At 36.2% G+C, this 22,857-nt stretch overlaps 1 protein-coding gene across 2 annotated transcripts in view; it reads right to left on the bottom strand.

The window, feature by feature from the left end:
• Positions 1-22,857, bottom strand: part of LOC149445821 (catenin alpha-2) — an 845,912-nt gene that overhangs the window by 95,166 nt on the left and 727,889 nt on the right. Inside the window, exon 11 of one of the 2 annotated variants that reach the window (XM_089653358.1) lies at positions 9,027-9,173. The exons of the other annotated variant lie outside the window; for it this stretch is intronic. Coding sequence (XP_089509484.1) covers positions 9,027-9,173 — 147 coding nt within the window. The remainder of the gene's footprint in view (positions 1-9,026; positions 9,174-22,857) is intronic. 2 annotated transcript variants of the gene reach the window in all.

Genomic DNA, 22,857 nt, shown 5'->3' with positions numbered 1-22,857 from the left:
GTGATTGGAACACCTGAATCCAATGATTTGAAGGGGTGTCCCAATACTTTTGGCAATATAGTGTATATATTTACTCACCGATCATCCATATCATTATGACCACTAACAGGTAAAGTGAATAACAGTGATTATCTCTTGTTACATTGACATCTGAAAGTAGGTGGGATATGCACTCACCGGCCACTTTATTAGGTAAAGTTTGGGTTGTAAATCATGAACTTTTTAGGCACATATGCAAAACCATTTGTAATATTTCTGAAGTTTGCTGTACGCCCCTGCATTGACTCTGGTGACCTTCCCACTGCTAGTCTGTGGAGCCATTTCTCACCGTAGGAGTGTGTATTTCCTTTTGCATGATTAATTTCTTACTTTTAGTAACTGTACTGCTGTTATTATTTTCATACTGTGTATAAAAAGAATTATTATGCATCTATAATAATTATATGTATTTTTCTTAAATATAGATGCTATATGCTAGCTCCTGAAGAAGCGATCTCAATCACAAAATATGTAAAGCTGAGCAAATCTGTGGACAGTGAAACCCCCGCAGTTGGAGGACCCAGTTATCAAGTGTGGGTACCCATTACAACTTTATTCCAGTTGGGCGCCTCTACTGCATTATGGTTTCAGGGGTATCACATCATATTCCAAAAATTGTATATCTAAATTTTTAACTATGGATTAATTGTTTTCTATAACTGTATGAATAAATTATATTGTTTTAATATTACAAATGGTGTTGGGTATGAGCCTACAAAGTCCATAATTTACAACCTAAACTCTGATCTAAGACGTGGCACCTATTATAATCTTTGTAGCAAGGTACCAGCCGGTGGATACAACCCATTAACTATTAACACTTTATTAGGTACACCTTGCTAGAAAATATCCCCCACACCATTACACCACCACCACCAGTCTGGACTGTTGATACAAGGCACAATGGTTCCATGCTTTCATGTTGTTTACGCCAAATGCTGACCCTACCATCTGAATGTCGCAGCAACCAGTCTGCCCATCCTCCTCTGACCTCTCTGTGAAAATCCCAGTAGATCAGCAGTTTTTGAAATGCTTAGACCAGCCCGTCTGGCACCAACAACCATGCCACATTAAAACTCACTTAAATCCTCTTTCTTGCCCATTCTGATGCTTGATTTGAACTTCAGCAAGTCATTTTCACCACGTCTACATACTTAAATGCATTGATTTGCTGCCATGTGATTGGCTGAAGCAATTGAACAGGTGTACCTAATAAAGTGACCGTTGAGTGTATTAGGCAGCAAGTGAACATGTTGTTCCTAAAGTTGATGTGTTGAAAGCAGAAAAAGTAAACAAGCGCAAGGATTTGAGTGACTTTGAAAAAGGTCAAACTGTAATGGCTAAACAACTGGGTCAGTTCAACTCCAAAGCTGTCATTCTTGTTGCACGTTCCTGGTCTGCAATGGTCAGGACCTACCAAAAGTGGTCCAAGGAAGGAAAACCGGAAGAGGCAACAGGGTCATGGTTGGCCAAGGCTCAGTGATGCACGTAGGGAGGGATGGCTGGCCCATGTAGTCTGATCCATAGAAGAGCTACTGTAGCACAAATTGCTAAAAAGGTAATGCTGGTTCTGATAGAAAGGAGTCAGAGCACAGTTTATTGTGTATGTGGCTGCAGAATCGCAGACCAGTCAGGGTGCCCATGCTGACCTGTGTTCACAGCCAAAAGCGCCTGCAAATGATGCATATGAGCATAAGAACTGGACAACAAAGAAATGGATATATGAAGAGCATATGAAAAAAAATCAGAAATTGTGATAAGATTTGTTCTTATTTTTGGGTAGATTCTTCTTATCACTTAAGGATCCCAGTGACAAGATCTCTGAAGTTGAGTGCCCTGGTCCACCTACATTCTGCAGCCATTACCTGGGGTTCACTCCCCCTGGCAAGTATTAAAATAGAACTAGAGTAAAATAGGCAAAACTTTTTTTTTTTTTACTTACCTTAGAGTAAGAGAATGTTATAATCCCTGTCAGTTAGAATTTAGTTGTACTTTAAACATTCCAAAAAATACAGCAGAAAAAGTGAGATTCTTTAACAGGATAGCTGATGATTCCTCATCATGATATCAAAGACATATTAGAAGTCAAGAGGGGACAATGTATACTCTGTGAGAGCACTATTTGAAGAAAACTAAAATTGCAAGATTTTATGGTGCTTCTGCTGGGTATATATGATAAGGTGACTATAAATCTGGGGGTAGCTTACTTAACATGCCCACTTTTAACCATACCCACAAAATCACACAAGCATTGATGATATCTAAATGTTAACAATACCCATAAGGGTAAATCCTCATTCTGACACCTTCCTTGAGCTGAGCCCTACCTCCATCCCCACCAGCGGTTGGTCTCAGACTGGGAGTCATGTTACTCAACAGCTTGGGGAAGCTTTCTCCTGACCTGGTTTAGGGCCAAACACATTGCAGCTTCCTCCCATCTCTATTCTCCCAGACTGCACTGCCCACACAAGAAGCAGAGAGGAGAGGGAAGGGAGATAAGAGGGATCCAGTGTTGCAATCATTATGCCCAAGTTGAGTGGCTCCCAAACCTTAAAGGGACTGCCACCCAGGGCTATGAGCAGATACACAAGCTATATAATCAGAGTACAAGCGAAGAAGAGAGACACATATTGTCAGGGGCAGCCATATGCACTAACATGACTCTTGTATGACTGCATCATCCATCATAATCATTAATATCCAACTTCATAATTATCGATCTTAAAACCTAAAATTTGAGGGCTGCACATACACAAGTCCATGAGGTCTAAAATTACTTGGCTGACAACAGAAAAATGTATACACATTCTTTTAAAGAAAACAGACACCCTATACCATAGAGGAAAAAATAATATGCTCAAGATGCCCTTGGTAAGACCATATCATGAATATGATGTATAGTTTCAGGAACCACACTGTGTAAAGACAAAGTCGATTTAAAGTGGGTTCAAAGGCAGGCAACCAAATTAATAAAATGGATTGAGGTGTCATGAGTGATGTGTCATGTATAAGACAAATCTAGAAAACTAAACTTGTGTAGCTTCAGAGAAACAAGGAGCCTTAGCAATGACCTAATTAATATGTATAAAAATACCCAAAGTCAGTATAAGGATTTAAAAAATTACTTTTATAATTTAAGGACTACATAAAAGAAAAGGCCCATCAGTTGTGTATAGAAGGAAGATGGTTTTAGGCAGTTAAGTTGTAAAATGTCCTGAAGTTCAATGGAAAAATTGCAACATTTATAATAGAATGTTAAGGCAACCTGAAAGAATCTAACTAAAGCTGACACTTTTTATATGTTTTTAGATTGGACAATTAAGGGCTATCATCTTTTATTTTCACAGCTTAACTTAAAAAAAAGACTGGATGTTTTCTTTAAAACAAGAGGTGAGCAAGTCATGGGGCAAACTAGCAATTCAACCAAAAATGTAACCTATGTATGCAAACCAGCATGGGGGTAAACCTTCTGTACCTACAATATAAAGCAGAGACTGTGATTTTACACTTCCAGATATTAGGTGTATGAATTTCAGAGTTACTAAAGATGGTATAGAAGAACAGGATTACAGGACAGAGATTGGTTGTCAGTAGAAATATGGGGGGTCTAATAATACATTTTCTTATACACATATATATACGGTCATTTAAGAGTTTTTACTGCATTTCCTTTTCTTCTACTCAGGAAATGTGGTTTGAAGTTTGTACCTGTGACGTAAGCATCTAGCCAGCTATATTCCTTTTTCAAGGATAAGAAAAGCATCTTACGGTCAAACCAGTTTGAACCAGCAACTGTCATGATGGATGACCACAAGCAGTGGCGGACTGACCATTTGGAAAATCGGGTGCTGCCCGAGGACCCAGTGTAAGTAGGGGGCCCCATGAGATGCCCCTGGTACCTTTTTCATAGGCTTTTTTGAGTTTGGGCAAGGACACAGGGGCCCCATGATCCTCTATTGCCTGGGGGCCCCATGAGTTGTCAGTCCACCCCTGACCACAAGTCTCTATTTTGAACTGATCATATGATGTTTACATCCACTTGCTGTCAAGCATATAAGGATTTGATTGGATTAAACTATACGAACACGCCTGGACTTTATACGATCATGCCCGGATCTTATGTCTATATATGTAATAGTCTAAAGCTTAAGAGACAGATACTGTATATATTTTGTTTACCTTAGTTCATATCATACAAGGTGAACCTTTGTATGCTATATTATCCCTACTGCAGTGTAATAAATGCACCTTTCTTTATCAATTTGGACTCACTATCTCATCTAAAAGGCCTCGGCTGTAGACCCCTAACCTGAAGTTACAGTTGTATGAGTCAACCGCCAATATGCCAAACTAATGCTCTTAGAGTCTGATTAATGAGAAACATTACGGGAATTTTTGATGTACAGAATTAACCAAATGAGTATTTATAGGGTCAGTACTTGGAGCCTAAAACCAAATATATTTGAACTAAGCGTGGTTTTTGGCTCCAGAGCCTCCATCATAGTGTGCAAGTATGCCAAAGTGCCCTCTTTCAGTGATGTGAAGCCCATGCTCCACCTCATTGTTCCATCAATGCTGCTGCCATCTTTATCCTGTCTTCATCTGGGTTTGGGATTTGCAGTCTTCTCCATTGGATGGCCATGGATCACTTCTGTGTATGCACTTAATTTGTCCCTGCTCTTACTTCCAGAAGCTCTAGAATTGTATTATATCGTACACTGAGGTGCACATGTGTGGCAGTGTGTGTACAATTAGGAAACAGGAAGGCAAAGCTTTCAAGTAATTTTTGCAATTTAATTTTGCTATAATGAGAGGCTATTCTTGATGGACATATTTAAAATACCATGGAAGAGTTTCAACCTTCATTGCAGTTTTATTGCTGTCTAAAGTCTTCCTGAATGTCTCCAACAGCTGACAAAGGTTGTACATTTTTCTCACTCTACTCCAAAGTAAAAACTAGAATTCTACTTTAACTTGGTTTATTATTATGTTTGGTAAGCTTTATGAGCAGTAATTTCTCACCGGACTCTGATTATTCCCCAGAAACATATACCTGCTGTATCTGTACTTGCCCTATCTAAATTAAATACAACACCAGCAGACATCATTGTCATACATATATTTATTACCATTTACTCACTACTCAATTTACCTCTATCTCTGCACAAAATTTAATTTACATTTATCTGTTTTGGTTCCTCAGAATATTTCAGAAGCATTAGGCGTCCGTGCAGGCCTGTTAAAGAGCATTTAACTTAATAATATGATAGGAATAAAATAAGAGATTTTGGGAACTGACATTCCCCAGGGCATGAGTAAGTGATTCCTGGCAAGGGGAATTATGTTTTAATAATCATGCAGGAGAACTTTTAAAACACTAAAGATTAATTGATTAAAGAAGAAGATGGAACAAAAAGGAAATTATTTCATTATTGGATACAGTATGTAGAGTGAAAAGCTATTCATCTGTCTTCTTTTTTTTTTGGGGGGGGGGGACAAATTGCTAAGAATATAACATAGCGTGAACATTTTTGGGCTTGTAGTAAGAAATATAATATTATAGTTTTTGTTTTAAAGCAAGCCTGTGAACCAACAGATTCCTATATTGATCTTCTCTTTGCTCCCCCACTGCTTGGTTCTGTAGCCAGAATTGAATAGAAGAAACCCTATGTTAGGTTCAGGATGCCATCTGGTTCTAACACAGGGTTAAAGACTCTCTCCCTGCCCCATGTGCTGGGCCAATCACTAAGCGCTAGTGATGTCATGTGTGAGGATGTGGTATTGGGTATTTTACTCACTACTGGCAACCCAATAGAATGTGGCAGTGAAGTGTGAGGACAAGTATGTGCTGATGGCAGGGACTGCAAGTAAGCCATTTATGCCATAGCCGGCACTTTTAATGAGCTCTGGTAGGACGGGCTCCTGATCTTTTTGCACTGTCATTGGCACAATGCTGACATGCTGACATCATAGGGAGCTCGTCCTATTGGGTACCGATCATCAGTATGTGACAATTAGCTGGCGGTGAGAACTGGGGCATTAATGGAGCTTCTCCAAGAACTAAACAGTTATGCATATATGCGGCGGCTGGACATTACGGGCCATCTACCATGACACCACATTTTATCATATAGTGGTCATAAACAGGCTAAATGGAACCTGTTGCTTTCTGTATGCAGTAGGAAAGTTCATTTTAAGTGTCAATTTATTTTTTTCTGTCTTTGTACCTTTGGGTAAGCTTCCCTTCCCTTCTTCTCCCAGAGACACAACATGAAGTGATAGGAAATCTCTACTAATCTCTCAACTAACTATACTGTCATAAGCTGACAGGAATTTCTCTCTTAGACAGCTGTCACCAAAACAGGCGTCACCATGAAAAAACTCTCAATTCTTCTGTTGGTGACAACTCCAAAATATTGGACTGCCTTTTACTTTCTGTACTCACTGATAGTCACTAGGGCAAACAAAGGGGATGAGCCTATCTACCAGGGAGAGTATCTACCTAGTATGGACATGGATAGAAATAAAAACTTGACAAGGGTTTTTTCCTACTCTATCAAAACCTAAAAAGAAGAGAAAAAAAGAGTTGGCTCTTCATACATATATATGCAGAGGAGAGTGGATATTTGCATCAAGAAAAAGAGGAAGGTGGGTATTTGCATCAAGAAAAAGAGGAAGGTGGGTATTTGCATCAAGAAAAAGAGGAAGGTGGGTATTTGCATCAAGAAAAAGTGGAGGGTGGGTTTTTGTACCAAGAAAAAGTGGAGGGTGGGTTTTTGTACCAATAAAAAGAGGAGGGTGGGTATTTGTATCAAAAAAATGAGGAGGGTGGGTATTTGTGTCAAGAAAATGAGGAGGGTGGGTATGTGTATCACAAAAAAGCAGAGTGTGGGTATTTGTACCAAGAAAAAGAGGAGGGTGGGTATTTGTATTAAGAAAATGAGTAGGGTGGGTATTTGTATCATGAAAATGAGGAGGGTGGGTATTTGTATCAAGAAAATGAGGAGGGTGGGTATTTGTATCAAGAAAATGAGGAGGGTAGGTATTTGTATCAAGAAAATGAGGAGGGTGGGTATTTGTATCAAGAAAATGAGGAGGGTGGGTATTTGTACCACAAAAAAGTAGAGTGTGGGTATTTGTACCAAGAAAAAGATGAGGGTGGGTATCTGTATCAAGAAAAAGAGGAGGGTGGCTATTTGTATCATGAAAATGAGAAGGGTGGGTATTTGTATCATGAAAATGAGGACGATGGGTATTTGTATCAATAAAATGAGGAGGGTGGGTATTTGTGCCAAGAAAATGAGGAGGGTGGGTATTTGTATCATGAAAATGAGGAGGATGGGTATTTGTGCCAAGAAAATGAGGAGGGTGGGTATTTGTATCAAGAAACATTGGAGGGTGGGTATTTGTACCACAAAAAAGTAGAGTGTAGGAGAAAAAGAGGAGGGTGGGTATTTGCACCAAGAAGAAATGGATAACATCCTACCGTTATGGGGTTCTGCAGAATTCTCGGCATTGTGTCAAGAACAGTGCTCTAACATTGATCCCTCTTCCTACATTATTTTAAAGGCACTTCCTGCAAGCAGTGCAAGGACAGATTATTATGTGTAATTATCCATAGTGACCAACTGTTACAATCCATATTTGACCCACCTGCTCAAAAGCAGTAAAAAAAAACAGAAAATGGTTTGTATAGACTATTACACTTGAACACTACGATTACTATGATTACGCTGCACAACCATATTATAATATAATTCTCGCTTGTAATAAAAAAAAGTACAGCTTTCAGGTATTCTGTATTCTTGCACTTTGCTCAAGGTCTTGTGCTACTTGTGATGTTTGTGCTACCCATCTCCTAGACTCCATGGATGCCACCGTTATTCAGATATAAATATAAAGGTGAATTCAAGACAATCCATTCAGCCTCCACTTGACACACTCTTGCCCATTTATCCTTCAGCTGCTTAGCGCATCCACCTCAAAGCAATCTGTGCTTAATCCAAGGAATTTTCCCTGCTTAGCAGGTAAGTGGTTACCTATTGACATTTTGATCAGAATGTATAGTTCAAGATAACATTCTGTGCATGTCAGCCCAGTGAACTCTTAAATGCTCAATGAAAAATGAGTTTAAAAAAGTTTGGGCACACAATAAATAAGAAAATGGTATACATACAATATACTGTATATATATATATATATATATGTATATAAAATTACAAATTATGTTACCCAGTGTATTATACAGTACAATATTTGATGACCAGAGTGTAGTCATCTATATTTTTTATTCCTAAACGTAAAATGTCCTTGCTTGTCCAAATTTGACTTTGGGCTGCAGAACTGACAGTCTGCCATCAATCAACCTGATGAGCATTGCATTGAAAAGGTTGTGATCATGCTCCTTCTCTTTGATTTATGTACTATGCCTTATTGCCTCTTGCCGATTCTCTTTGTAAAATTACGGGACACACATTGAGTTGGCAGAGGGTTTAACAGAAAAGAAAAAAAAAAAAAAGAAGTAAAGCAGAAATTCCCGTGGGCCTACAACCTTCACATGACCCTCCCCTGCCCTTTTGTGCAATATCTCTGACATCTTGACAGGTTTAATAGGCACCCAGGAGGCAGCAAAGGAAAAAGAGGAAAGATCCAAAACAGACCATCAGTTTTTTTTCTATAAGACTATGAAATACACAAAGAGCCAAGCAGAAGCGCCGTTGCCAAAAGAATGCAAAGCAACCACCATTAATCCTAATTCCCAGATATATAAAACTGAAAGTAAATGAGGCATATCTGTGATTCTGCAACGAAGATAAGTTTCTCTATAAATCCTTCACTCCAAGCTTTATTAAAAAAAAAAAAATGAAGGAAAAAGCAATCATAGAGCCACGCCAAGCACAGGAAGCAAACATTTCCTTGGAAAAGTAAAAAAAAAGAAAAGAAATGCAAATGTATTAGAGATGCAGATTAAAGTTGAGATTACTTACCATAGATGAGTCTCGGCTTCCGGTGCTGAAAATAGTTCCTTCAGTGCAGGAGGGGAGTAGGTCGAGGGAAAGTTGACTATCCCTGCCTCCAGTTATGACATCACCTGCTACGTCATAAAAGGTAGTGAAAGTGCTCTGCACTCCGGGCTGATTTTTGAGAAATACAGAAGAGAGAAAGGGTAAGAGAGTAAAAGAGAGTTCTTTTCAGGCTTCTTTAGAAGAAAGGCAAAAAATAAAAAAAAATATGTATATTTGCAAGAGGCTTGTATATATTGAAAAAAAAAAAACACAAAACATTCTGTATTTTTTTTTTTTCTTGCATATATATGCATGTATTGTTAACTAGCTGTTAAACTCAGAGAGATTTTGTGCTTTGAGACAAGGTGTTTTTCTTTTATTAGCCAAAAACATACAGGCTTCTTAATAAATTGGTACACAGATTAGGCTCTATTACCTGACTCTTCAAGAGAAGACAGAGATTAGGGCAGAGCATTTTGACCACTTTTCGAGGCAGCCAGTGATGTCATTGCTAGGGATGGGTGAATGTATTTTGCAAAGGCAAAACTTAATCCACAACACCATGCTTAGGGGTCTATTTATAAATATTTTCAAAAAGATTACTACAGCTTTCTTCCAAGACCCACACTTTTTTTTTCAGTTAAATCCAGATTTAATAAAAATGGGTTAATCTTGGATGAAAATGTTCATAAATAGACCCCAATATTGTGTCAAAATAAAATAAGTAAATAATAACAATAATAATATTTTTTCTATGTAATAATAATATTCACAGCACCATGCTTAGTGTGCCAAAAATTAAAAAAAAAATAATTTAATTCTACAGCACCATGTATACTGTGTCTTAAAAAAATAAATACATTCATAAATGAATAAATAATATTAATAATAGTCCTTTCAAAATCCATTCCAATAGTTAAAAAAAAAAATTAAAACATCAACATAAAACGAAAATGAACATATGAATATTTGTGAATATGCGTGTGTTTGTGTTTAGGTTTGCATGTATGTGCGTGACTCAAGTGTATTATCATCTCACACACGACTTTCTCTTCTTTTTTCTTTTTTTTTCTGTTAATGCCAATATTACATTCACCCATCCATAGTCAGCATACAGCAGTAATGTTAGCAAAATACTCTCTCTTTAATGTGAAGTTAGACAGAAATGTATGGTTATATAAATATGAAGTTAATACAGACAAAACACATGACTAATGTTACTTACAAACTGTAAAAATTGAACATGTCAATTTGTTGAATAGTAAATATAACATATGTCCATAAATATCCATGAATAAAATTTTATCTTTCAAAGCTGAGATGTTTGAAAGAGGATAGGGTGTATTTTTCTGTAGAATTTAAAGAGAAACTCCACTTTTGTTATTAAATGATATAGAAATATTATTGCCATTTTGTAATTTAAAGCTATAAAAAATACACGTTGACAATTTTTTTTTTAATTTGATGAAGGAGCAGGAAAGGCAAAAACCCCTGTAAGTTTATTTTTTGCTGTCTGTGTCCTTTTGGGGGGATTTCACTTCACTTCCTTACCCAGAGATGCAGCAAAATGTCTCTACAAAGTATGGGGAATACCATTCTGAAACATACACTCTTAATTGGCCTTTCCCAAAGACTTAACACACCAAAACACTTTATGGACTTTCTAGGTGGACTTTACCGATACCACATGGAGACCATAATATTTAAAATAAAAAATGTTATTCTATAAAACACTTTGGACCAAATGGCCCTAAAAAGGTTATTTATATAGGGCTATATGGTCCAATGTGTTTTTTTATATTGATATCAATTACAATTAGTGTGCTCTAATATTGTGGTCTCCATGTGGTACTGATAAAGTCCATCTAGAAAGTTTTTTTTTCGGTGTGTTAAGATGTTTGGGAAAGGCCAACAAAGAGTTTATGTTTCAGATTGGAATTTCCCATTCTGTTGGTTCAACTAGATAGACTATGTATACATTGTAGAGGTTTTATCTTGCATCTCTGGGTAAGGAAGTGAAGAGAAATCTCCCCAACAGGACACAGGTACCAATAAAGTCCACCAAGAAAGTTTTTGGTGTTTTACATTACTAACTATGGATGTGGTACCTAGCTTGCCCGTATTTTATTACACTTTCCCCCCAAAAATGGAATCAAATTGCAGACATCTCCAGCATGACTTGGTAACATAGTTGGAATACTGTAAATATTACACACCTACAGGGATTCTGGGGGTAAAGCTTGTCCTGTGACAAGATAGATACTAAACACATGATCACAAGATGATGCCTCCTATTTGTTACTCCCTATAAGGAAGTGTACAGGAAAGGGCTGCCTTGCTATCTACATAACAAAGTAGATATGGATTTGAAAAAAATGTTTGTTAAAATCTGTGCGATTCATGATTTTAAAGCATGCAGAATTGCGAAGATTTCCCCTTCCTGTCGCGGTGACACCAGTACAAGAAATCAGGTGTGGTTATTACAGTTCAGAAAGTCACAGAAAACATTGCAAACAGGTTCTAAAGCTGGCCATACATTGAAATGTGCCTGGTTCAGCAGGAACAGGCTGAATTTCAATCCATGTGTGGCCATTCCCATTTGACAGAACTCAATCTAATGATTTCTTCTAATACATGTAGCCAAATGTTACATTTTTTAAATATACAACCTAAAATCATTTACATACAACACTTTAGGTCTAAAAAAAAATAAAAGATAAAAAGAAAAATGTACAGTATAATGTGACTGTAAAAATATGAATTTTAGGTAGCATTTTCCTGTAAATTTAAATAGTACAATTAGTAATCATTTTTTTTTTTTAATTTTAATTCAGAATGAAAAAAAGAAAAAAAAGATCCATCTATAGCCAACCTAACCCTTTCCTACTGCACTATAATGTGTTTTTTATTTTGTCTTTGATGGAGAGATTTTCCATCATTTCCTGTCTTGACATAGACCCTCCTTTCCACTATGCAAACCAAAATGATTCTGAGCTTTAAATTGATTTTTTTTTCATCAAAACTGGAGTCTCCTTTAAATTATACATTTCACTTAATTGATCTTAGTGTATTAGTACATCAAATAAAGTGTACCTTTATTTAAAAGCTTTTACATTCCAAACACAAGACAAAATCATGAAGAAAAATAACTTTATCATTTGTATCACTAAAACTTTTTACTTTCTTTTTTATAGTTCTAACACAACTTACTTTTTTTATGGCATCTGTAAAACCCGCAGTAATAAAGCAATCTTGAACTAGAAGTTATCTATTACATGATGACTCAAATTCTATCATCTTTCAGGTGCAAAATGAATTCTTTGACCCCTGCATTACATTTCTCCACTTCTCACACAAATCACTTCCTCTAATACATATAGCCAAATGTTACATTTTAAATATACAACTTCAAATCCTTAACATACAACCTTTCAGGTCTAAAAAAAAGTATATAAGATTAAATGAAAAATGTAGAATATGACTGTAAAAATATCCTGAATATTAGGTTATGTTACCTGAATTTTGAATAATACAGTTATCAATAAATTACTCGTTATCTCTTTTTTAATAACTTGGGCTAATGCAAGTCATGTATGCCATATACAGTACATACTAGTTTATTTATTCATACCCTTTTTATATCATACTCAATTTATTAAAGTGCAGCAAAGTAAAACTGGGCTGGAGAAGTAAAGTGAAAGGAAACTGTGTTGACTTTCAACTTCCAACCATGGTAAGAAGTTTTCCGGTTTTCAGTTTCCTGGCCCATGATTGGATGTTTGATGCAGACACAGGTTTACTTCAGTTTACTTTCCACTTAAATGTTTATACCTGAAATAAATAAATAAATAACTCTCTATTTATAGTGACAGATATGACAGATTTTTTTTTAACCATTGCAGAAATAAGGCTGCGTAGAGGATAATCATTTAGCAAAGTGAAACTGTGTTTACTTCATATTATCTTATGTAGGAAAAAATGAAATGAACTGCTTTTTTCAACAGTATAAGTTTTGATATTCAAGTTACATTTCAATTACTTCTAATAATAATATTTGGAAGGGCGTTTGATATTCTTTGATATTCTAGTTTTTAGAACTTGCAATCAGGCCTGCAATTAGTCTTGACAATTAAGAAATTAATTCATTTGTTGAGAGAAATAGTTACTAAATCATCAGTTGTAAAATCATAAATAAAGCACACTGCTACTATTACCACTACTACTAATAATAACAACAACAATTATTATTTTTGTTATTATTATTATTATTATTATAAATTGTGATTTTGATGCTTTGAGCTTTTGATATTCTAGTTACATTGTATTATGATGATAATAATAGTAATAACATTAATAATTATATTAATGTATATATATATATATATATACACACACATATATATATATATATATATATATATATATATAAAAATATATATATATTCGCAATGACTCAATTATTATAACTTGGAATAACTTTTCATATTTTATGAGCAGATAATAACACTAATAATAATACTACTAATAATAATTTGAATTAATAGAGCTATAACTATTCATAATGAATCAGCTGTGTCTTATATTATAGATTATTTTTTGTATTTTCTTTTTTTTGTTTTTTTCATAAACTTTACAGCTTAAGTTATGAAAAATAAAAAATAAAATAATAAAAAAAATATATATATATTCGCAATGACTCAATTATTATAACTTGGAATAACTTTTCATATTTTATGAGCTGATAATAACACTAATAATAATACTACTAATAATAATTTGAATTAATAGAGCTATAACTATTCATAATGAATCAGCTGTATCTTATATTATAGATTATATAATGTATTTTAGATATAAATGTATTTTCTTTTTTTTGTTTTTTTCATAAACTTTACAGCTTAAGTTCTAGGAACTTTTATGTTCTTGCTTACTTTACAAAAAATTTAATCACACCAAGTTCAATTTTATTGTGAAATGTGTTAGAACTTATTATTACAAATTTAATTTTAACAGCTTAGTGCAAGCCCCCTAATAAAGGGATGGTTAGGAGGGGGCCACCAAATTGTGGTCAGGGACAGGTTTTATATCCTGCATAAGGCACAAATATATTTTTAGTTTAAAAAAAAGTATTATTTGTGTCCAAACAGTGCATCCAAAAAAGAGTAGACATAAATAAATAATATTTTCTTAAAATATTTATTTAAATAAATAATATATAACGATGTTATAATTACCCAAATTTTTCCTTTCACCTTCAAGCAGTAACTGTGGACTTTTTTTTATAATTATATAATAATATGAAAGTATTTGAATACTATTATGTAAAAAAAATATTTTTACTTGCAAATTTCACCCATGCTGGGACCTGAGAGGATGTTCACTATCTTTTAGGTTTTAAAAATAATAATGCAGAAAATAAACTTTCAACCATCCCTTTCAGCAGAAAATGTATTATGCAGCCCTTGACCTTAAGTCTAGCTTCCCAAGGTGTATTTAGTCAGATGCAAGCACCTACAAATACTGGAAAATATGTTAATTTTTATGATTTGTGTAATCATAACTGTATTTGTTATAGGAATATATTGATGCCTGCTTGCTGCAAAGAATTATGTAAAAGTGTCTGGAAACTGGTGGTTAGGTGAGTAAAATTACTAATTTGAGTAAAAAGTAATTTTGTTTTGGGTACCATTAAATTCTCATCACATCATCTACACACATACTTTTCTTAAGGAGCCGTTCCCAAAAGTATATGATCAGTGCAGGCAAGACAATCGGATAAATAATTTTACATCATTTTCCGTGATGATAATAAGGCGGTAGAGCACAACAGAGAATATATTACAGGATAATCAAAAGATAATTACAGCCTTGTTCAAAAGAAAGGACAGAAGAAAACATGCTGAACGGTTATGGGCTTGAATACATTAGAGCCCACCGTACTGAGGACATTCAAGTTAATGCGCCATTATACAAGGCTAGATACAGACAAATAAATAACATGGTTAATATTTATATTGACTTTTCTGTAATGGATCTATAATGGATCTTTGCAACGGCATGAGTCTTGGTTACAAGATACAAGATAGTTATAAAATTAATTTATTTGTTGAGATTAATATTTTAAGTAAACTTTTATGGTGTAGTCCTACAATGTTTTTTTCTCCAATAAAATTAAATGCATAAATAAAGCATACATTAAAAGGCACTAGTTGTTGTAAACAGTTGCATGCAATAATACATTTTATTATAATTTATCTGTAGTCATAAAAGTCCATAAAACAATTAATAAAAAACATAATAAAAAAGGCAATGGATTTTTTTATCGTCTTACTGCTCAACCTTTGCACCATTTGAAAACTGGACCACATATTATTATTATTATTATACAGTATTTATAAAGCGCCAATAGTTTGCTCAGCGCTGTACATTACAAAGGGGGACAGAACATGTGACAGAACAATACCAATACAATGCAAAACATGAGGGGATCGAGGGCCCTGCTCTTTCGAGCTTACAATCTAGGAGGGAGGGGACGGTGGTACAGGAGGAGATAGCTATGGGGGATGGAGTGGTAGGAAGAGTGGAGGAGGTTGGCAAGTTAGCAGGGGGTGGGGTAGGCTTCCCTGAAGAGATGGGTTTTCAGGGTGCGCCTAAAGGAGAGGAGAGTAGGTGATAATCTGATGGGTTGGGGCAGGGAGTTCCAGAGGATGGGTGACACCCTGGAGAAGTCCTGGAGGCGGGCATGGGAGGAGGAGACCAGGGAACTAGAGAGAAGGAGGTCTTGTGAGGAGCGGAGTGTGCGTGCTGGGTGGTACTTGGATATTAGGTCAGTGATGTAGTTCGGGGCAGTGTGGTGGACGGCTTTGTACCTCAGTGTTAGGATTTTGAATTTGATCCGTTGCGCAATTGGAAGCCAGTGGAGGGATTGGCAGAGGGGGGTGGCACAGATGGAGCGGTTGGAAAGGTGAATGAGTCTGGCAGCCGTATTCAGGATCGACTGAAGCGGGGATAGCCAGCGGCGAGGCAGGCCAGTAAGGAGGGAGTTGCAGTAGTCGTGAGGAGGGAGTTGCATATGTGAACATTGCCACGAACAGTGGACTGTGCTTTGAAAGTAACTCTTTTTGGAAATATGGCTCACCTACTGCAATAAATAAGAATTATTCTGAAGAAAATGTGCTGCCAACACAGGGCAGCATTTATAATATGAGGCACATACATCATACAAAATATTTAAAAAATATGAAAAAAATACCATTATCTTTTTATTAATGCAGCCTGACTGCATAACAAGTGAAAAACAGAAGTCTCAAAAGAGCTTTAAACTGATGGACAGATTTATAATGACTTCAAGTGCAGGCCACTTACTTATCTAACAAAGTTGCACTAAGAACATTTAGCATGTCCTTATTTTTTTTATACTGTGCATTTGTGAATTATGTTCAGTATCAAAGAAGATTTATCATATTCATAAGCCTGCAAGGTTAAACTTTACACCGATTCCTCTACATTTCTTATTTTTTGGACTTCAAGTGTACACTATGTTTATTATAAAAAAAAATAAAATAAAAAAAAACTGAAATGAAAATATTTTAGGAATTCTATTGTCCTAAAGCTACGGTAGTACAACTATTGTGACATTATTATATGAAATTTATGGTGATTTTGTACACATTTTCTTATTTTCTTTCTTTATTATGGTCAAATCTAAAAAATATTAATAATAAAAAAATAATAAAAATAAATAAATACAAATTGATTCACCTAATATTAAATTGTGCATAGTAATGTAATGCAGTCTTCAAACCAGCTAACAGACTATGCCATAGTGTCCTTTTCACATATGCAGCTAATTCAGCTGTGCTGAAAGAAGCTCCTGTTTTTCAAAAGTGGAATGAGTTATCACAACAGAAAGCTCACTTAATAGTCAGCCAAAAAAAAGTTGCAAACAAGTAATGTCTGCTGTGCTTTCTCGTTAGATATCTCATGGTGATTTGGGAATCATTTTTCATGTATGAAATGTTGTTTTGTAAACTTACTTTTAAATACATACAAATAGAAAAGTTTTAAAAATATGATAACCCATTCTACTATTTTGAATACACTGGATGGTTTTAATATGGCAACAACTTTTCTTCTGTTACTGATTCTTCATTTTGATCTGAAGAATAGGCAGTAGGAAGTCTTTCAAAAATATATATTTTATGGGCAGCACAGTGGCTAAATGGTTAGCACTTCCACCTGGCAGTACTAGGGTCGTTGGTTCAAATCCCAGCCACAGTACCTCCTGCCTGAAGTTTGCATGTCCTCTCTGTGCCTGTGTGGGTTTCCTCTGGGTACTCCAGTTTCCTCCCACACTCCAAAGACATGCTGGTAGGTTAATTGGATCCTGTCTAAATTGGCCCTAGTATATGAATGTGAGTTAGGGACATTAAATTGTACGCTCCTTGAGGGTTAGGGACTGATGTGAATGTACAATATATATGTAAAGCGCTGCGTAAATTGACGGCGCTATATAAGTACCTGAAATAAATAATGTGTTTATTTTTATCAATTTACAAAATGCAAAGTAAGTGAATCGAAGAAAAATCTAAATCAAATCAATGTTTGGCATGATTACACTTTGGCTTCAAACCAGCATCAATTCATCAAGCTCTTTTGAAGAAGCACAAAGAATTGAGCAATGTTGAGGACCATAGAGACAGTGGTCAGCCAAGGACACCTAATGCAGCAGATGCTAATTTCCTTTCAAACTGGTAGAAACCAGTGGGACCCAGGTACACCCATCTACTGTCCAGAGAAGTTTGATCAGAAGTGGTCTTCATGGAAGAATTGTGGTCAAAAAGCCATATCTTCAAAGTGGAAACAAGGCTAAGCGAGTCAACTATGCACAAAAACATAAGAGCCGGGGTGCAGAAAAATGGCAGCAGGTGCTCTGGTGAGTCAAAATTTGAAATATTTGGCTGTAGCAGGAGGAAGTTTGTTCACCGAAGGACTGGAGAGCAGTACAATAATGAATGCCTGCAGGCAACAGTGAAGCATGAGGGAGGTTCCTTGAAAGTTTGGGGCTGCATTTCTGCAAAAAGAGTTGGAGTTTTGGTCAGGATCAATTGTTTCCTAAATGCTGAGAAATATAGCCAAGAACTATCTTCAGCATTAATAAGAAGAAGGAGTCCTGGAAGAGACGGTTTGGTGTCCACAGAGCCCTGATCACAACATTAATTCTGAGATTACATGAAGAGGCAGAAAGATTTGAGGCAGCCTACATCCACAGATCTGTGGTTAGTTCATCAAGATGTTGGGAACAACCTATCTGCTGAGTTCCTTAAAAACCTGTGTGCAAGTGTACCTAGAAGAATTGATACTGGTTTGAAGGCAAATATTGATTTGGTTTGGATTTCTCTTCTGTTAATTTACTTTCTATTTTGTTAATTGATAAAAAAAAAAACTATTAACCCTTCTATGTCTGCATTCCTAATTTACACCATTTTTTACACCTGCCCAAACTTTTTGCACAGTAGTGTACACACAGTGCATTTAAAAATATGGAGCAAATTTGAAAACATTGAAGAGCAATGTGCTAATTGTTATCATAAATATGCCCTGTCTTTATATAAAACCATAAAGACTGGAGCTGCAGAAAAAAAAAGTAGAGTTTGAGGCTTTATATCATAGAGAATTGAGAGAGAAAGGGTGCAGAAGAAAGTTACAAGGATAGTAGTCTGAAAGTTGACATACTGCTTTAAAAGAGATGTACAAAAAATAAAATGAGATACAGTAGATATAGGATATTACGATTAAATATGGTAAATTAGAAGCATGGTAGAGGCTCAGACAGAACGTTTTAAAGAAAAAAGTCCCAATGTGACAAAAACAGTAAAATTAACTCTTTTTGATTAAGGCAAGAAGATACCTTGATTAGTGAAGGAAAGTACATTAACAGAGGTAAAAAAAAAAAAAATATATATATATATATATATATATATATATATATATATATAATTGGAAAACGCTGATAATAAAATCCTTCCTGGATAGAAATTACCTTCTAATTATGGCTGCAGAAGATGTGTAGAACTGGGAGCTCAAGCAGAACGATGTTACCACCCAATATACACAAAGCACTCTTTGGGTGTTTTCATTCTCCATATGTTTTCAGAAACTGGAACATCAGTTTTGAATTATACAGTATTAAGAAGGTTGTAACTCCATTGCAAATATTGCAAGAAATTATTAAAACCTATCCATATTTTTATGGTTTTGATAACCGTTGAAAAGAGTCACATTTTCTAGAGAAGAAGAATTGACTCTAGAGAAGAAGTTTCCAAGGGGACATGATCACAATAAATAACTATATCAAATGTTAAATGTATAAAAACTAATAACCTCAAAGTTCCTGAAGACAATAAGTGGCCATATTTAGGATTGAATGAAAAGAGGTTCTTTTCACTGTTAGAGCAGTGAAAAGGAAGAACTTTCTTCTCCAGTCAGTGGTAATAGACTTAGAGGGCAGATACAATTAAAAAATTTTAGACATCTTCCTCCAGAATTGGGTCAGAAGCAGGGGTGGACTGACAACTCATGGGGCCCCCAGGCAATAGGAGATCAAGGGGCCCCTGTGTTCTCACCCACACTCAAAAAACACCCAAAAAAGCCCATGAAAGGTACTAGGGGCATCTCATGGGGCCCCCTACTGACCCAGTGCCCAAGTTCCCAAATGGTCAGTCTGCCCCTGGTCAGAAGAGAGAAAGACAGGGGAATTTTTTTTTAGAGGTTGTCCTATGTCCTTTTTCAACCTTATTGACTATGTAACTTCATATAACCAGTCTATTGGCAGGTTTATACTACTGTCTGTCTTTCTGTTGGATCGGATATCTTCACTTCCTATCTAATTGATGGAAAACTCATGTTCATTTTTCAGAAAGTGATCCTGCCAATAGACTGGCACTTTCCGATGCATTACACTTTTAATTTCCATCTTACTATAATCAAGTGATTTTAAACAGTTCTATCCACATTTTCCATAAGTGATACCAGAATTTTGATATGACTCTGCATTTTGCAGATGTATGGTGTTACTTGGTAGAAAGCAGTCTTTAAACATGAACTCCAGGAGTTAGCCAAAATGTACCCTCACAGTGCTCCCCCCCCTCCTCCTGAATGTGAAGGGTTAATTACTTACCACAACCCCAGCTTGGGCCACTTCTTGTGCTCTTCTCTTCCCTTTGGCGCTCTAGGATGTGGATAGTCTCTTGGCATCACCACATGCAGTGCAGGGCTATTAACGCGAACTAAACCTTCAGAAACACTTACCTCTACCTTCCAGCAATGCAGTGGTTACATCCCTCCCTGTGCATCTTTCAGGTGCTGTGTCTCATCCTCTTGATTGGCTGGTGGAAGAATGACATCATTCCGCTCATGCATATGGTCAGTCATTCCAACAGTCGGAGTGTTGTGGGAATGCAAGCTGAGCTTGGCAGGTGTATGTTGCTACAGAAGAAACATTGTATGTCTCTTTTGTATTAAAGAGCTCCCTGTTCACAGTTTGGTAACAATTCCAGAAAGTTTAGTTCCACTTTTCCTGCACTGTAGGTAAAAAAGGCAGGAGTGTGACCATGGCCGGGAGTGGAGGCAGCACTGGACCGCTCACAGAGATGAAAGGAGTATACAAAAGGGATGAGTATGCTACAGGGGTGGACTGACAACTCATGGGGCCCCCGGGCAATAGGGGATCATGGGGCCCCTGTGTCCTTGCCCAAACTCAAAAAAGCCTATGAAAAAAGTACCAGGGGTATCTCATGGGTCCCCCTACTGACCCCGGGCCCTCGGGCAGTGCCCGAGTTTCCAAATGGTCAGTCCGCCCCTGGTATGGTAAGTATTAATCCTTATTCTAGCACCCCTGGACCTAACAAGCAGTTAACCTTGCACTGCCCACTGCAAGGGTACATTTTGTCTAATTTCTGTAGTTCACCTTTAACCACTTCCGGACACTTTCACTCCCTTCCTGTCAAGGCCAATTTACAGCTTTCAGTACTATCACACTTTGAATGACAATTGTGCGGTCATGCAACACTGTACCCATATGCATTTTTTAGCATTTGTTTGAGACAGATAAAACTTTATTTTGGTGGTATTTACTCACCACTGGGACTTTTATTGTTTTGCTATATAAATGAAAAAGTGTTTTTCTTATAAAATTTTGCAAATAAATAATCTTTCTTTATAAACCTTGGCCACAATGTATTCAGCTATCTTTTTATTAATAAAAAAATTTAATTTTTTTATATTATTATCTATGTTATTTTTTAACATACTGTCACCCTAGCAGTACAGTGTCACCATAGTGACACTGTACTACTTGTGGGGGGTGATGAAGATTTGTTTTTTTTTTTACACTGATTGCTTTTACACCCATAAAGACTGTAAAAGCAATCATTTCTCCTTCTCTCTGGCTGCATTCTTGCAGCCATTGAGAAATACTGTGAGAGCTGTGATTGGTCACAGCTTGTCACATGGTACAAGGTTGTTGTGAATAGCCTTGTACCATGTGACCTCTTTGATCATTCACAGATTTCTCTAGTAGTAAGCAATGATGTCAGCAAGTGACATCTTGCTTACTACTATTCATGTGATCACTGATTGGCCAATCAGTGATCACATGATCGGGACCTCACACAGAGGTTGCGCTGTGTCCGGAGGATCGCGGTGCTGTGCGCTCCCAGGGAGCGTGCACAGGCAAAGGATGCGGGAAGACATTTGTAAACGGCCACCCGCTCCTACACTGCTCCTGCCTGGCCGTTTATGTATACAGGCCAGACAGAAAGTAGTTAATGTTTAAGCAACACAAGTCTGGCAAGCATCTGTCTGGCTATACACTTGATTAGCAGAATTTTGTTCAAAATTGTTAGCTTTAAGAATTTTTTTTGAGTTTTCTACTTATTAATGAGGTCAAATAGACATTCATTTTTGACCACAGTGATAAGAAAATTTGAAGGAGCAGGATGGAAAAAGTTCCTGAAAAACGAATTTCTAGCAGTGTATGTGATGTTCATTTGGGAAAGTCCATTCATTCTGAAATTGAATGTTAAATGCGAATTAAATTTTTAAGTACTTTCAAACAACATTCATCAAGTCATCAATTGCACTGACAATTTTTGCACAAAGGTTTAAAAATCTGCTGTTAATAATCTGCTAAGCTCTTTCAATATAGTGGAACCCTTGAAATAACTTTTTGGTGGCAGAGAACTCCTGCTAATAATGACTACATCTACAGCATGTGGTACATTAGTGTGGTGGTCATTGGAAAGAATGATGCTTATACTGGTGGTCATTAGGAAGAATGTTCCCTACATTTTGTTTTTAAATCAGAAGTATTATTTATTAATGTTTAAGGCATACAAAGAACAGTACGTAGAATCATATACAAAACAGTAAGAAAGAACCATCCAGTAAAAAAAAAGAACAAATGTAAGAAAATATTTTTTTTTCAGTGTTGCCAGTCATTCAATGATCAAATAGAAACAATAAAGTTTCAGTGATATTGTGTAGCAAAGTCATATATGAATCCTCACACATAGTTCCCTACATTTGTGATCATTAGGGAGATTGCTCCTTACATTGGTGGCCATTTAGAAGAATGACCCTTATATTGGTGGTCATTAGGAAAAATTCCCTCTTACAGATAGCTAGAAACATATTTGTTGTCAGAGGTTATTTATCTGAGAGTAAATAAGTGTTCATTGTTTAACCACTTGCCTACCAGGCACTTATACCCCCTTCCTTACCAGGCCAATTTTCAGCTTTCAGCGCTGCCGCA

The sequence above is a fragment of the Staurois parvus genome, unplaced genomic scaffold (assembly GCF_062004578.1).
Source record: "Staurois parvus isolate SC_StPar_1 unplaced genomic scaffold, SC_StPar_1.0 ptg000708l, whole genome shotgun sequence".
NCBI lineage: Eukaryota > Metazoa > Chordata > Amphibia > Anura > Ranidae > Staurois > Staurois parvus.
Note: the sequence above shows the minus strand (reverse complement) of the source record. Positions and strands in the feature narration are given on the sequence as shown.